This window comes from Etheostoma cragini, chromosome 20 (genome assembly GCF_013103735.1).
Source record: "Etheostoma cragini isolate CJK2018 chromosome 20, CSU_Ecrag_1.0, whole genome shotgun sequence".
In the NCBI taxonomy this organism is placed as follows: Eukaryota; Metazoa; Chordata; class Actinopteri; order Perciformes; family Percidae; genus Etheostoma; species Etheostoma cragini.
In genome coordinates, this window is record NC_048426.1 from 15,162,276 (window position 1) to 15,179,105 (window position 16,830).

The window sequence follows — 16,830 nt, forward strand, 5'->3', positions numbered from 1 at the left end:
GTCTACAGGATGGAACATTAGCCTCACAGAGCATGTGGCCTGCACTCTCCTGCTTGTACAGAGGATAGCAAACACTCAAGATGGATTGTTTTTACATACAGTTAGTGGTGAAGGCACACATGCATTTGTAAACATATCTAAAGGAAGATGAATCCAATTGCTAAAAATGCAGTTTTTGAAGTGCCACTGGCCTCCACCAGCCAGAACATTTTGAGTTTCTCTGTGTATAACTTTACTGTTAAAGACAGTCTGAATGTTTGTCCTCCTTAGCCCCAGTGACAGACTTTGTCATTGGCAGATGCAAAGCAGTATGATAGGACACATAATGGGATTACCTTGTCTTTGTTGTATTTGCTCTCAAAAGTGAATTAGGATATCTCTTTTCATCACAAAGTGATATAATGTAACCAATATGTGCATTTGAAAACATTTAACCACTTTGTGCTGTATTTATAATTACAGCCCTCTCTCTTTATTCCCTTCCTGTTGAAATGACATGATTTTTAATCAGTCAATGCACAAAATGTCTGACTGCACTGGAGTCATCAGAACTGCCTCTACACAGAGACATGCACACATCCCACAGACTGCATTACCTATTAGAGAGATGGAAGATTATGGCCTAAATGAAACCATTAGTTATGCAAACCTAATGATCATCTTATTTGTATGTATAAATCTGATCCATTTCCCTTGCCTAAGTCAAATATTGCTTCCCTCAAATGATTTGGGAGGAATTGAGTAAAAACAACAGCTGTGTCAACAACAAAAACAACATCAGGAGCCATAATGAAAGGAGTGGAGGCAAAGGCGCCCAGGCAATTGCATCCATTACCCCTCTCCTCTATATGTACCCCTTCATGGGGATTACCCCTGGTTCCAGAGAGGTTGATTATTAGACGTTCGCAAAGGTTTTGTTTGAATTGCCCCAGTTAAACGAGAAATTGCTGGCTGAGGAGAGAGGCTAATAACAGTTATTAACCCCGTGCGGGCGGCAGTGTAAAAGAGCGCCACAATAACGAGGTGCACCACCAAGGTTTGAGGCGCAGCGCAGCTAGCACACCCCCGAGGAGAAGCTAACTTATTAAAATAATGAATTAGCCGACCAGATTACTGCAGCCTGCGGCAAAGGCAATTATCCCCCTCCAAATCCCTGGACAGGGCTCCCTAGCGCCACCATAAAACAAGTGCTCAGAAAGCAGGAGCCCTCCGCTCCACACAAATGAAATGGCTGTTAATTAGGATCTCTCCCGCTGCGGGAAGCCTTCCCACTGCCATAACAGAAACCACTTCTCCACGACAGAGAGAGGAGGGAAAGGAATAATGGGATGATACTGAATGAGTGTGATTACAAAAATATAGTGACATTTGTAAAGAGTGAGTAAAGAGTTTCAGTAGCATGAAAAAAATGCATGTAATGACAACGCAAGAGCTATTTTGACTGATAGACAGCAGGAGTCGGTGGCCCGAACTGAAAGCGGTGTGTGAGGCCTTTTTGAAAACAGCAATTAATCCCAGTGCTGCGTTCTCTGCTAAACATTTGATAGTTTTATTGTTCAAGGTCAGGTCCATTGAGCCAGTTTAGCCTAAGAATCAGTGCCTTCCTTCGGTAACTAAATCTCTACATTGGACAAAAGTAATTTCCTGACCAAATCTGTGCACTAATTAGCTGCCTTGGAATTCCAAACATTTTCAAAACTTATGAAAATCACCTACAACAGCTAGGATTCTCTTGAAGTAAGAGTTATAGTGTTCCTCCTGACGTAGGGGTTATCGGTCCTATCGGTCGGACAAGGATAGAAGTGAAGTAGGCCAATGGCCACCCTGAGAAGGAGCCTGCTGCACTCTGTAACATATATACAGCCCCTAATGGTTATAAATACTAAAGTATCACATGGTTGACATCATGAACCAAATCTGGCCACCTTCTGCTATCACCTTCCAACTGCACATCAGTAGAAATCACAAAGTTTTGAAGGCTGGACTCACCTTGTCCTGCATAGCAATACTCACTCTACACAGAACAGGGAGATACAGTCCTGTCAAAGTGGAAACTATGCCAAAGGGATAACTGCTACACATGTTGTAGTCCAGCTACACATTTAGACGTTCTAGTTTGCATTACAATTACAAAACCTATGAGAAAAAGCCATGCATATACTTGATCTGAAGTCTCTTTTTTCACTATGGGTAAGGATTAACTAGTTACATCTGGTCTACATTGGAATGCTTCAACCAACTTAGGAAGTTTACTTCTAAGCAGCTTTATGCAGTGAGATTACTATAGATTCCTTATGGATTTTTACGTTGTTTTTTTAGGACAATTACAACCTTTTTTGTAAAAAACTAAATTGCTTTGTTATGTAAATGTATTTATGGGTAATCTGGAGAAATGGCTAATTTTAATTAGAAAGGACTGCTATATTTACATTACAGTGAACTGAATTTCACATCATACAGTGCTGTATTTACTGTATATAGTCATTTAAAAAAGAAACAATAATATTAATAGTTTCTAAAGCATACTCTTTATGGTGTGATTTGCTCCCAAGAGGACGATTATATGGTCACACAGATATGCAGGTCACGAAACAAGACATTATGCCAGTGTACTGTATGAATATGCCTACAAGGCTTGACATGAATGCAATTTCATGTAATTTGAATGCCTTTCATGAGGCAAGGACTCTTTTGAACTGTCTTAAAAAGCTCATCCACCATGGTAGCTGCCAGTGGCCCTGGGTACAGAGGAGTCATGTCGACAGGCCCAATTAATGATGGGGCGTCTGAGAGGGAATGAATGAGGAGCTTTGAGAGGATTCCTCCACCTTAAATCCCCCTGTGCTGCTGCTCCCAGACTGGCTGTGAAGAACAATCAAACGGCAGCAACCCCCTCCTATTTATCACTTTAAGACATTAGCCAGACATGGGCCTGAATATTAACCAGCTTTTCCAGGAGAGTTCCACACCAAAGGCTGCGTGTGGCAACATACATTTTTAATCACAGGGGAAAACGAGGCCTCTCAATCGCTCTCATCCATTACTGTGTGCTTAACTCTCCGCATTTTTTCTCCGGGGCTCTCAAAACAGGAAACAAGCTGTCATTGTTGTTGCTCTTTCCTTGCGCTTATTTTTTTATTTTTTTAAACATTTTATCAAAACTGCAACAATCATGATTTTATACTCTAATCTATTCTGCGGTTTCTTAATAGGGTCCCAGTTAGTCCTTGTCTAGTGCAAATTGTTTGTAAAGCAGAATCAAACTCTCTCAGGGACTATCTTGACTATACTGACATAGTTCAGTTCCCTGGGTTTACTGTGCGTCTTCCTGCGCAGGACAACTGGGCTGAGGCAATGGAGCGTGAGCCAGGCTTCCATAGCTTAATTGGAGTCATGTTCTCCAGAGCCTGGAGCTGCTCCTCTTCCTGCACGGGCCTCTCTGGTGCTGGGCTTGTGGTGGGAGCAGGAGGGGTAGGGCACAAGTACCAGGCATGCAGGGAGATGATCTGTTCACCCCGCTGTCTCCCTCTGGGTCCCTCCACTGTGACACATGGCACCCTGGTGACAAGGTCACTCCACTGTTGTGGCACCACAGGGGGGATCTGGCCTTATTATCAGGAGAGAAGACATCTTTAAGAAGAATCTAAAGGAGAATCTGATCTCCAATCACATTTATTCCTGCAAGACAAGGTTTTTTATATCCAGGAGCTTTCTTTCTAAGTTTGTCAAGGGTAAAAATACTTTAAATTATTATTATTATTATTATTACCATTATTTTTAAATGTTCTGTATACTTTCTTAGAGATAGTATAATGGGGAGACCCATAAGTTACATTACACTAACTTTTCAGTTAATAGCATCCCATCACATCTGAGACTGTGTCAGAGAGGTATGGATTAAACATTATGGTAATTTAAAAATGCAAGCTAGTGCAACAAGAGGATAATGTTGTTGTGTTGGCTTGCATTTAAGTCTACTACCTATACAAAAGGTGATTTTTTTTCAATAAAACACAAAAGAGCTGCATCAACACATCACTGAAACGTTTTACAAAACTAAACAATTTTAAGCCTCACTAAAATAATATTCATTACAGAGCTCCTGTGTTTAAGAACATTTTATTGTACAAGTGTTGCTGGTATTGTTCACTCCCTGTATTATTATAATTTATAACTTAGGTGGAAAGGGAATTGTGGGTGCCAATGTGACAAAGGTCAAGACCCGAACAAGTAATTATACAAGCTCTCTATAAGCACCACAGCTCACAGTGTATCTAGTATGCCCAAAAGTAGAATTTTATTTCGAAAATGCTTTAGTGTTTTCTTTTCATAGTGTTAGAAGAACAAAAGTAAAAACAATTATATGAGTAGTTTGGAAAACAGAAATAAATTAAAATGTTAAACAAATCAGAAATCCAACCTGCGGTGAAATGACTAATACAGTCAAGGCTTGGTCATTATTCTAAAAAATAAGATGTTTATAAGACAAGCAATGCACCCGATTTTTGGTTAAGAAGTTAAAAAGCTTTCTTAGCAATATTATTTCATCTTGTGAGCCATTTGTTAAGGTAACTATTTATTAATCACTGTTTAGTGAGGAAATAAAAGAAATTGGTTAAATGAGGTAGACCATGCATGGGTTGGCACTGCACTGCCTGCACTTATCAATCTTAATCCCTCTCACAGTGCAAGAAAGTCAACACTAAGGAAAGTCATTTAGTGCCCAATGAAAGTTTTCCTTTAGAAATTTTGTCTTCCATTAAGAATCAAATTAAGCTCTGGATCAGTGCTTTTTTAAAAAAGACTTTAAAGTCCACTCCCTCAAAATACACACACTTCAAATTTGTGATTTATTATGTTCTGTTCTTGTCGAGTGAGAGGTGGTTTATCCACTCAACAGTATACTGTATGTGATGTGATGTGATGTGGTGTGATGTGGTGGTGTGTGTGTGTGTGTGTGTGTGTGTGTGTGTGTGTGTGTGTGTGTGTGTGTGTGTGTGTGTGAGTGAGTGTGTGTGTGTGTGTGTGTATTTGCCAGTGCATATGTGTAACAGAGGGAGGTGAAGCAGAGTATGCAGCCATCTCTCACTTCTGTGGGTCAACCCTCACATGTGACAGCAGGTGACCAGTGTCAGACAGGAAAGGTCACAGGCCTGCAGTCTGCACTCTCTCCCAATTTACACAGATAAAAAAAAAAAAGAAGATCCTGCAAACAACCAGGCAAACTTGGATGCTATTAAACACATAATCTGCCTCTCACGCTGTCATGGTACTGTTCTGAGGTTTGTATCATGGTTAAATATTCACTTAGCTGTTTTCCTCTTTGCCTAATGCATTTTCTCTGTCCCGCTCTCCTCTCCCACTATTTCACTTTTTTTATTGCGCTTTTTTTCTCCAGGATTTAGACAGCACGTAGCCTTTCTTCTTGGCTCGTCTGTCTGCATGGACCCGGATGACAGTGAAGTCTGGAGGCAGTGTTTTTGAACATCTTTCAGCCTGGCTACTCTCTGTGGGAGTCCTCTGACATGAAGGTACCTTATTTGTCTAATGTGTGATGCACATTTGACATTCACCTGTGTGTGTGTCTGTGTGTGTGTGTGTGTGTGTGTGTTTGTTTGTGTGTGTGTGCGTGTGGATGTGCGTGTGTGCGTGTGCGTATGACTGGACCTTATTCTTGTGTTCACAGGCCCATTGTTTAATAGATAAAATGCATTCCCTTTTCATCTCTGTATTGCCTAAGGGGTGTTTTTCCTTGAATGCAGTAAGCTTTCCCTCATTAGTGGTAAACATGTTTCAATTTCTTATTATAGACAATCAAATACATGCAAATCTTTTATTGTTGTTTTTTTTGTCATAGCTACTTAGCCAAATTTGTGTTTTTTTGTTTAAATTGTTTGTTGTTTTGATTTTTGATTTTTCAGGGAGAATAAAATATGCCAGAGGAAGATTAGCAATGAAGTTTTACGTATCGGAAACCTTTGTACTAGCCCCTCCATTGTGGGAAAAGGGCATTGATAGGAAGGCAGATATAGCTGATCAATAAGTAGTGCAGTTTTCTCCCCAGGCCTTCTTTCATATCTCTCCCTTGTTTGTGTTTTGAAAGGGTCGGGGGTAGAGTCTGGTAAAGTGGTGGCGTGGGCGGGATTGTGCCCCTTTATCAATCAGGATTTTAATTACACACGTCTAGGGCGACAGCTAGATTAGAAACCAATCGACGCTATCGGCCACAAAATCTAATTACTGTTTATTGACAGATAAGGGCAGGCCCCCTTCACTTTTCCAAATAAGATAAACCTCCCCCCTCGTACACAATGAAGAGCAGCTCATACTGTCCATGAAAGACTCTATGATAAGTAAACCCCACCAGAGATTTCCTCTATGCTTATGGAGGGACGTTACTTCTATGGACTTCTCTGTTATAGATGACACAGGATCAGTGTAAGGGAGCAAAATTACACCTCTCCTTTAAACTGCATCAGCTTTGTAATAGTAGAATCCTTTTGCTAATACAATGCATTTGTGCTGAGGATTTTTTCTATACTCTCAGTGAAGCTCAACTCAGTAACCTTTAACCTCATGTATAATAAACTCTTGTTACTCCCTTTTTTGATAGTTACTCATAAATCAATGGGGTCTTAATGAAGAGTAATGAGTGACCCTTAACCCACAGGTGAACCATCCCGTCTCCTGTAGACACGCTTCTCGCCTGAGGACAGTCCATCCTCTTCCTCCTCAATGTTCTCCTCTCTCTGAGCTAGATACTGCCCCTAAAACCCCCCGCATCACCCTCACCCGTATCAGCCGTTTTATAGCCTCCGTCACCCTGCAATGCACTTTGCCTTTAAAGCCGAGAATCTGCCTCAGGTAAATATGGAGTAAATGATTGGATTATTGTTCTTTCATTTGGCTATGTAGTAATGGCTGGATTATAAACATTGCAGAGTATAGATTTCCTGTCAGATTCTATGAATCAGACATCCTTATCTCATTTCCAGACTACCACTCTACCCAGCGCTGCCATCTTCCAGCCAGGGAGTCTGGGAGAGCATGGGGAAGCCATAGACAAGGGTGCACACACAGACATATGCAGACATAAACATAAACAGACAGACAACCAGACACAGTCACACACACATATGGGTTAGAGGGAGGGAGGGAGAGAGGGAGAGCAAGAGAGAGAGAGAGAGAGACTGTTGTCACCCAGCACAGAACAGGCACTCCAAAGTCCATTCGAAGATTTCAAAAACCACTTAGGCCCCCTGTCCATATTTGTTAAGCAAGTGAATCTAAGGGCTACGGCGCACTGAATTCAAAGAGAGAGTAGAGACAGCAATGTAGAGAGCATGAGAGAGAGGGGGAAAGGGAGAAAGATGTCTCCTAAATGAAATTTAGGCGAGGTTGGGATGGAGGGTGGCTGACAGCAGGTGGAGGGAGAGAGGCTTTGGACCCTGTGATTTGGTTTGAATTGCACAAAGAATAATGTTTGGGGTTGAATTATGCAGTATTTTTGACCAGGGCTAGAGATTGATGCCTGATTCATTTGATGTTTGGACGTCATATCAGTAGTTGGGTCTGATATGTTTCATGTTTTTCTCTCTCTGCCTGCCTCTCTGCCTCTGCCTCTTCACGGAATTTCTTTTCACTGGATTACCAACACTGTAATTGGGTTAGGGAGCTGTGTGGACCAGTAACCGCCGCACAAACATGCTTTTGTTGGAATTCATCAAAACTCACCGCAGAAATAGAAAGTCAACAAAACAACTAACACACAAAACTAGTATTACAAAAATGTAGGGTACACGTATACCCCCATTTAAGCATGATATTAATTCTGGAGCCAAAAGCAACAAACAAAAATGTGAACTACTTTGAACTACTTTAAGCAAAAACCTCAACTGTTGAAACTGAAATAAATATTTTACAACTCCATAAAATTCTTCAATGTCTCAATGACTTTACATATTACAGCCATCCTGTATAGATCCTGTATTACAGCCATCCTCATGGCTCCTATTTCTAAGAGAGGATTATGTTAGCCAATAATTAACAAAAAAAGTCATATTCATATTCAAGTCAATTCATAAATTTAACGATATTCTCCTTCACAGTCTGGATAATCTTTCTATGGGTTGTTGAGAGACGCTCACTGGTAGTTAATACACCTAACAGAGGGAACTGAACAGGACCACTGTTGTCATTCCTTAGTGCTGAAGCGCTGTGCCGTTACATTTATGGATTTTCTCTTTGATGGGATAATTTGGTCTTTATATCTCTCACAAATGAAGTGATCCTCAGTGCTCCTTGCGCAGCTCACTGTGCAGGTCCCGTTTTCAAATACAGTTAATTGCATTCGAAAAGAATCAATGATACTTTCATGGTGACAATATCATTCTTTTAATGTCACTTAATTTCCTTAGTGAAATGATTACATCAATAGCCTGGAACCCATTTCTATCTTGCAGCATGAATTAATCTATTAAGGACAATAATTACACGTTTGCAATAGATAGGATTTTGTGCTCAGGAGTAAATGCAGTCAAGTCTCCATTGTGCGCCTGGTACTCGGCACTGTCCTGACTGTCATTCATTCAGTATATGAATTACACTATCACCCTGTGAAAATAAATAAAGGTACCTCTGCTGCAGCTCCACGGTGGCCCTGTTGTGAGATAGCCCTCCCTCTAGTGGAGATGATAGACTTGGTTACTGCTGTCAGCTGGCTTCATGCTCCGGTCCACAGCTGAGGCAGGCAGTCAAGGATGGAGAATGTAAAATGTGTGGAGTAAAACCATTCATGAGACAGGATATAACAGAAATTATATAGGCAATTAAAAATAAACAATTATATTTCTTAATTTAAAACAGGCTCCAGAAGTTGTAGGGTTAGCTGTACTGCTGAGAATATGTAATTTTAAATTGTTTTTACATGTTGATGCTTCTGACATGGTCCATGTTGTGTTTGCCACAGCACTCATAAGATCCCCAAATAGGGCCCTAGGACCACCAGGTGTCATGCAGAGGGGTACTGGGTACTGACTAGTAGTAGTTGTAGTAGTAGCAGTAGTGGTATGTTTAATTTCAATATAATGTACAACTCATGCATGCATTGTTAGCTGGGTGCACAGTCTTCCTTACTGGTTGGTGTGCCTATAGATATTCTCGAAGCAGTGGAATATAATAATAACGGTCGAATAATAAATATATCAAAATATGGTCCATTCAGATTTTTTCACATTGGCCTACGTCATTAAACAAAAACTCGAAGTTGAAGTCACGAGACAAACAGGCGGAACAGTTATTGCACAGTTCCTTGAATCCCATTTGACCCCGCTCACCCGAATCCTGCTGCCGATGGAGGTGTTTGGTTTAGTCACAGGGCGCGTGCCGGAGGAGGAGTTGATAGTGTGGCTGCAGTGTGACAGTTAAACGGCGCGCTCAGACCCACAGAGCCACACTAGCGCTTCTACTACAACAACAACAACCTGGAGACACCACTGCTACTGTTCGCTGTGCTCAGCCGGGGATGGGACATGACTTGTCCAAGCAAGGTACACTGTGCATTCATCAACCTAAGTTTATCCTCCTGTTACACATTCGAGGCACTTTTTTTGTTTTGTTTGTTTCTCTCAGTTTTTTGTAGTGTTTTCTTCATTTAAACTTTGTTATGCTATTTTAAATTTAGCTTCGACGCACCTGTAGCTACATCAGTGAGCACGCGGTTTAGCTAATTGAGGCATGTCGAGTGGGCGCAGACCTGCTACACGCTACCTTTTCCTCTGGGAATGGTGACTGAATTACGTTATCGATTTGACCATTACTGTATGCATGAAAAGGTTAAATATGGAATTTACAAGGCTTAGCTTTCTGTTTATCTCCAGGGAAACGGACAAAAAATTGTCAAATGCAGAACACTAAATGCAACAACAAATCATATTTATTTGCAAGTGTTTGACAAAAGTGTAGTTTTAAGGATGCTGCTGTAGGTTGTTAAAGGTTGTCTCCCAGGCCAAATTTGTTTACATCACCAGACTTTAACGACATTTTGTGTAAAAACTGGAAAACAGTAGTTGGTGTTATGTTTAAGTTTTGCTGTGAAGAAAAAGAAAAAAAAAAATCAAAATTAAGGCAGTATAATTTTATGACACTAATCAACCAGACCAAACGGCTTAAAGTTACTTAAGTTTACTAATGTGACCTTCTGTAAAGTAACTTGTCTGCTTTGACAAGTTAATTTACTGTTTTCTTATTGCACCATCCATACATACATACATGTAAACAAACATACACCATAAAAAAATGGTTCAATCATTAAAACAAAATCATTAACATGTGGGATCAGATAATCAACTGAGTCCTGCTCCTGGTTGTCATACTCCACTAACTTTGTCACACCACGTGTGATTGAGTGTTTGCCTAGTGCAGCTCTATTCTTTATTTGTATCAGATCCCTTCCTGTCAAACTGTCATATGCTGTGATTTTTTTCATAACCGCTGATAAGAAGCAAGATAGCAGCAGCAGGGCTTTCATAGCTCACACTGCGTGACAAAAGTGTGTGTGTGTGGTGTCAGTCGAAAGCCTTGGGAGGCCAAGGGAAAATATGCAGGAATGTGATTTATCAAGTGAAGGCGTTTATCAATTTGAAAGACAGTACACTGCCGAGATAACAGGATAATATTGCAGTCTGTCATGAGAAAGGACCACCTCTTGTGATTCTCTGTTGAGTAGTAACTAAGTCTCTTGACTTAAATCATGCTGGATCAGCTATGGTGCTACTAGATTTATGCTGTGATTTTTGCAGTGATTCGACTCAAAATGAAGGATGTTTGGTCAGTTGTGGTTTCTTCAACTAAGCTATTGTTGCTGAAATGTTTAAAAAAAAAAAAAAGTACATTCCAAGTGAGAGATTGGAGAGCAACCTCGTGATTAAATAGCTGATTAGAACGCTGATGTGCAAGGAAGTAAAATATACAGTATACTTTGTGTCTTGTTTGTGCCTTGTGAAGTGTTTGATTTTTTGTGCAGTTTCTTATGAGGTATAAGAGCTCTGTTTGATAGTGATTTTATTCCTCTTTAAGGAATTAAACTGACAGGTGTGCGATTTGGCATCAATCTTAATTGGATTTTCATTTATTAAGTCATTTGTTTTTGTCACAAAAAGAGAGCAGATGCTGTGTGATCTGTGCCACTGTGGAGGCACTCATGCTGCACATCAATAGGCCTGTGATGATCAATAGGGATTGCGTGATGTTTTTTGCATTGATTATAGAAACGTGAGCCGATGAATGGAACTGGATTCCTCTCCAAGGGTTACACTGTTCCTGTTCAGCAGAGAAAACCAGAGAGCAGCTGAGCAACCTAACACACCTTAGATTGGTAGATCTCGACTCCTCCTCACTCACTCTTATTTTTACTGAAGTAACTGAAGACTGTTGTCAGCCACCTTGTGAGTTTTTGAGAAGCGGGCAAGCTGCTGTTTCTTTCTGCTTGACTCAACCAAGTGTCGGACTGCTCATTTCTCCAATAAGATGCCGTGGTAAGCTCGGTTCTTATAATGTGGGGATACAGTATCATGGAGACCCTCACTGGCTGTGAAATGGTATCTGCATTCTCGGCATTCTTACTGAGCTTGATCAACAGTGAAACACAGGCGGTTCTAAAGCTGGGGTTAGAGAAGACAGGGCTGGATTTTCCGCTGCTTTAGAAGCTGATGGGCTTCCAGAATATGAGTTATGGCTTGAGATCATCTCTTACAGGCGGCGATAGGTTCACAATGTTACCTCACATGTGACACGAGGAAATGGAGCTAGCGACAGCTCAATAAGTACATTTACTGTCCTTAGTGGTTTGAAAGCTATTGCTTTTTGAAAGTGAAGTGTTGCAAATGCACTTGCTTGCTGGAGCTTCTATAGTGTGGTTTAGGCTGGTGTCAAATTTGACTTTATTACATGTTATTTAACAGAGCAGGCTACATTTATATAACTTGCACAGAGCAAATTACAGTAAGTTTTTAAATTGTCATAGTCAAGTTCTGAGATGTCAGCTGCTTGGTAAAGATATACGTTTTCAGTATATTAATGTAAGCATACAGTACAAACAAAACTGAGACAAAATTGTTTTATTTGCATAGTCATCAAATACAAATTCCAATAGTTTAATAAAATGTGAAGATACTATTAAATACAATAAATGTATTATAAATCACGCTTTTTTATATATATAAACAGTATAATCCACAAATGCTATAGTAGGTGCATGCCCTGATACAGACAATCTCCTACTTTTATTTTATTATCTCCATTTATGTTTCAATGGGCGTTTTGAGCAGCCAGAATTTCACAATACTTTTTGTTTAATTGAGACTGAAACTTTGCTTGTTGACTGTTCTCTGAGTTGTGTTTCTGTTGTTCATGTGATAGGTTGTTTTGTCTGTGTGTCTGTGTGTGTGTGTGTGTCTGCGTGTGTGTGTGTGTGTGTGTGTGTGTGTGTGTGTGCATAGCGGAGTGTGCGAGTGAGCGTTTGGATCCCTCCTCCCTGGTGCTCCGCCGGCCCCTCTGTCGCTTTAAGTCCTGCCCCTCGGAGCCAGCCAACAGCAGCTGTTCCATATTCATCAAGCCCTTGAGTCTTAAAGAGCCCTATCCCGAGCATGGAAAGAGTCATTCTGCTCGCTCGCGCTCTCATGCTCTCTCCATCTTAACGCTCATCCCGCTGCTGCCTGCGCTTCTCTCTGTCTCACCCCCCTTTACCTTTCTGTCTATCTGTCCCTCCCCCCTTCACTCTCTCCTCTCTTTCTCTCTCTGACATACACACACTTTCACCTACATACACTCAGACACACTTTCTCTCCCGTACATCTATACATAAACACGGACACACACACAACACACATGCTCACGCACACACGCAAGTCTAACATACCTGTGCAGGCTTGGGGGAGCGGTGCTGGAGGGGGCTTTCAACAGCGCTGTATCTCTGAGGGTGCTGTGCCATCATTTGGGGAAAAAGCGGTTCTCAATTGTTTTCTCTTTCCTCTTCCTCTCATTCCTGGAATGCTAAAACTGGACTGATGGACATTTCAGAACTTTGTCTTCCAGACCCTCTCAGCTATCATAACCAGTAGGTGCACCTTGTTTCTTTCTTTAATTCTTTTCACATTACCTTTTTAACCCCTCTGTTGTGATACACTTTTATTTCTTCAGTTTTTTTCTCTCTTTCTTTTTATCCTCATCCACCCTTTAAACAGTGCTCGCTCTAGTTTAATTTCCTGAACCCTGCTAGGCACTGAACTTTTTTCTTGTTTTTAGCTGTTATGTACTTTTCCTGGCTTCTCTCTTCATGTACCCTCTCACACCTACTCACACTCTTAAATCTCTTGTTCATTGTTTTAAGGGCTCTTAAATCATGTAGTGCTTGACAGGATAGAGCAACAGGGCAGGTGCAACTGCAAATGTGTGTGCATGAGTGTCTAGATTTATTTTGCAAGAACATCATGTTTGCAAGTCTTTTTATGAATACCATTCAGAGCATGTCTGATTGATTTAGCTTGCCCCTCTCCAAAGTGTGTATTTTTTTTCTAAAGAATTTGGGGTATCTGTCCAGTTGGGTTAGGAGATCGTAATCTTGATGGCTTTGTTCCTAGATCGGGCCGCCCAGGGAGAATAATATTTTAAACAGATGAGATTAATGTGAATCCGTGGAATTGGAAAGGATAAATTACACAGTGTAATATTTGGAGCCAGGGAAAGACAAAAGAAAAGACCCTTTACCCTCAGTGAGCTGGCCGGACTGTCCCATTCAGCGGCAGACGAGGCAGGCTGCTGGGACAGTCTAAGCTTCCTGCACTTAGCACACTTTAACTTTGAATATCTGTCAATAGCTTAGATTTAATTCAAAATAAATCTAAAGTTGGGGGGAAATAATCTTTTTTATTTAGTATTTTTTTCTTAAACATATCCCTGTTAATGTTTGAAAAAACAAACTCATACTGTTTCCATACATAGATACTTTTATCAATCTTAATAGATATTGTTAAAGTAGTATATATGCACAAATTGGGATTTGTGAAAGACCAAATAAATGTTTAAAGAAATTTCTATTAAATTTGCCTGATACTTGAATTGAATTAAATTGAATTTAGACCATTTCAATTTTATTCAGTTTCTTGTCAAATTAACAGAACGTTCTAGTTAAAATTTTGCATTCTTATCATCTGATTTCATGTACTGAACATGTTTTATTGATACCATAATTAAGGAGCTTTTATGCATTAGATCTTAGAGCAGTTTATGCAGTGAAAACACTCAACAGATGTTGTGAGGGTGTATTGCTTTACTTGACCCATTCGTTCAGATATTCTTTAGTGTGGGCTTTGATCACTGCAAAATAAAACATCATTCTAGAAAACATAAGATCTTATATATATATATATATATATATATATATATATATATATATATATATATATATATATATATATATATATATATATATATATATCTAACCTTTGTTTTCCCTCTATAATGGATAATAAAAGTCCACTTCTCTCACTGATACACCTTAATACAAAATAACTCAAACAGCAGTAACCGAATTGGTATTTCTGTAACATGTGAGTTATTAATATAAAATTTATGTTTATAATATTAATATATAACTATTCTAAACTTTGACATTGCTATTTTTTATTTTCAAATGATTTTCCCTACAAATGCACTTTCCAACACATTTTCAATAATTGTCATTGCAATGAGAAAAAACATTATTAAACATGAAAACATTTTTCATTATGTTGGAAATTATTTTTTAAAATTATTTTGGGTTCCAGATGACTTTATTTGACTTTGTCTTCTTTAAGGCAATCTAATAAAAATTCAGAAGTGTATTTTTGATTGCTTTTACTCTCAAATGTTACAGTATAGTCGTTCATCAAAGACAAAATAGGTTCCTCAATTTGTACACACAAAAAATTGTTTAAGTAATGCATTGCAATTGCTTATTTTTGTGAATTTGTTTTTTCACCCTACACAATACAGTTCTATATTGACATATTATTAGATATTTAGGGATGGTGTGCACTGATTTGGAATGTTTAAATACTAAAGAAAAACTGATTCATAATTAATATCATTCCACACAAGAACATTCCAACAGTTGAATTTCTGTGTCCCATGTTCATAATATTGATATATTATGAATACATCTAGCATTTAAAATAATGGGGAAAGGAGCTTTTGCTCTTTCAAAGCTTAGTAGTGAACAGGTATTTGATGTGTACATTTGGAGACCTAATGTAGATGTGTTTAGAAATTGTTTGTGGTCATATGTGGAGGTAATAATATATTTTCTTTTCTAACTAAGTTAAAAAATCTGTCACAATACCATGATATCATAAATGCTGATAGTAAATTATCTCTTCCTGATTACATGTCTACCTACCAGCAGTTAGGTATTTGTGGGATCTCTTTAGCATTTGTCTGAGTGTGCTGTTACTTTTGCCACAGCAGTGGCTCTCCTCTGCTAATTGTACAGCGGCATTTGCAGCCCCTCACTGTGGGCTGGATGTGGCCGTGATGCTTGGCTGAGAGGATTAGTGAGACATATGTGCTCCATGTAATTAGCACAGCGCTGTTGTGGAATCACTGTGGTATACTCTCTATAGATTGACCCGAGGGCATCACCACTGCCTGGAAATTAGATGGAAACAGAGTTTTGCCTTCAGAATAGAAAGACACGCTCCTCTTGTCTCCTTGCACACTGGTAATGTTTAGAAGACTGAACTTGTGCCAATTTTCACAAAGTAATCCAACAACACAGGTTTTTATTGAAAGTTTAATATCTAAGATATGTATTTTTTTCAAAATTAGATTCTTACATTGTCACTGGTTTGTAGTCTGTTACACTCCACCTGTTAGTTACTTTTGCTTGAGTTGTTAGAGTCTAAATGTCTCTTGGCTCATGCAGTGAGACGCGCCATTTACTGTATGAGTCTGACAGGCTTATTGTTGATCTTGTATTATAGTGGCAGTTCGCGCCACTCCGAAGTCAGCCAATGCTGAGGATTGTCAGTTTGAGTTCCTATGTGCTTGCTAGAAAACACACACGGTCTGAGCGGCAGGGAATTGAGATGTGACTTCTTTCTGCATCTAAATGTTCCATCAACACCCTTGCTTTCCTTAAGCCCTGGCAGAGCCACTGCTTTAAACTAACTAGGCTTTCCAATTTCCCTTCATGAAATAAGTGCTTTTTAATGTATTTTTTAGAGAAGCAGGAAGAAGTTAGCACACAATGATGAATTAGACTTCAATGTATTTGACTTCATTCCCAGCTTGCTGCATTAGAGCCTGCAAACACCCATCTCTAGCAGTCCGTCTGCTTGATTCTTATTAGGTTTCAGAAAACAAGGCGAGGGAATTGCATTAGTGTATCTTAAGTTAAAAGCTCTTTGCTCTTTGACCAAGTGTTTCATTGTTATTGGGTTAATCAGATTTTTGCTGTCTTCATGGAGATGCTATCGCAGGCTAGAGGCAGTAGTGGGTAACCAAAGCAGTCGTGCACAGACACTATCCAGATGGGATCAGCTTACGGTAATTTGGTTTCAGAATACATTACCAGAAGAGGCTCCTGGCCGAGAATGGCCATCCCGCTATGAACCAGGAGCTGGTGGCCTCCGTAGCTGCAGCGCCCAGCCCCGCTGACCCGCCAACCCACCTGTCCCACTCCCACCCTCCTCATCTCCCAGAGCTTTTAGGGGGTGTTGGGATATGTGCCTTTTTAAAGAAAACCTAATGTTTTAAAATTCAGTTTGTCACCCAATTCTAAATACTTCTTCCTTG

At 39.8% G+C, this 16,830-nt stretch overlaps 1 protein-coding gene across 6 annotated transcripts in view; it reads left to right on the forward strand.

Moving 5' to 3' along the window:
- The first annotated feature begins 9,267 nt into the window (after nt 1-9,267).
- Nucleotides 9,268-16,830, forward strand: part of esrrb (estrogen-related receptor beta) — a 46,275-nt gene continuing 38,712 nt past the window's right edge. Inside the window, exons 1-2 of one of the 6 annotated variants that reach the window (XM_034858275.1) lie at nt 13,068-13,114; nt 16,482-16,581. Coding sequence is in view for 3 of the 6 variants with exons in the window: in XM_034858273.1 (XP_034714164.1) it covers nt 13,065-13,114 (50 nt within the window). In the remaining 3 variants the exon portion in view is untranslated. Of the gene's footprint in view, nt 9,549-12,488; nt 13,115-16,481; nt 16,582-16,830 lie in introns of those variants that run through there. The other 5 variants (XM_034858277.1, XM_034858276.1, XM_034858273.1 and 2 more) reach the window with 5 other exon arrangements.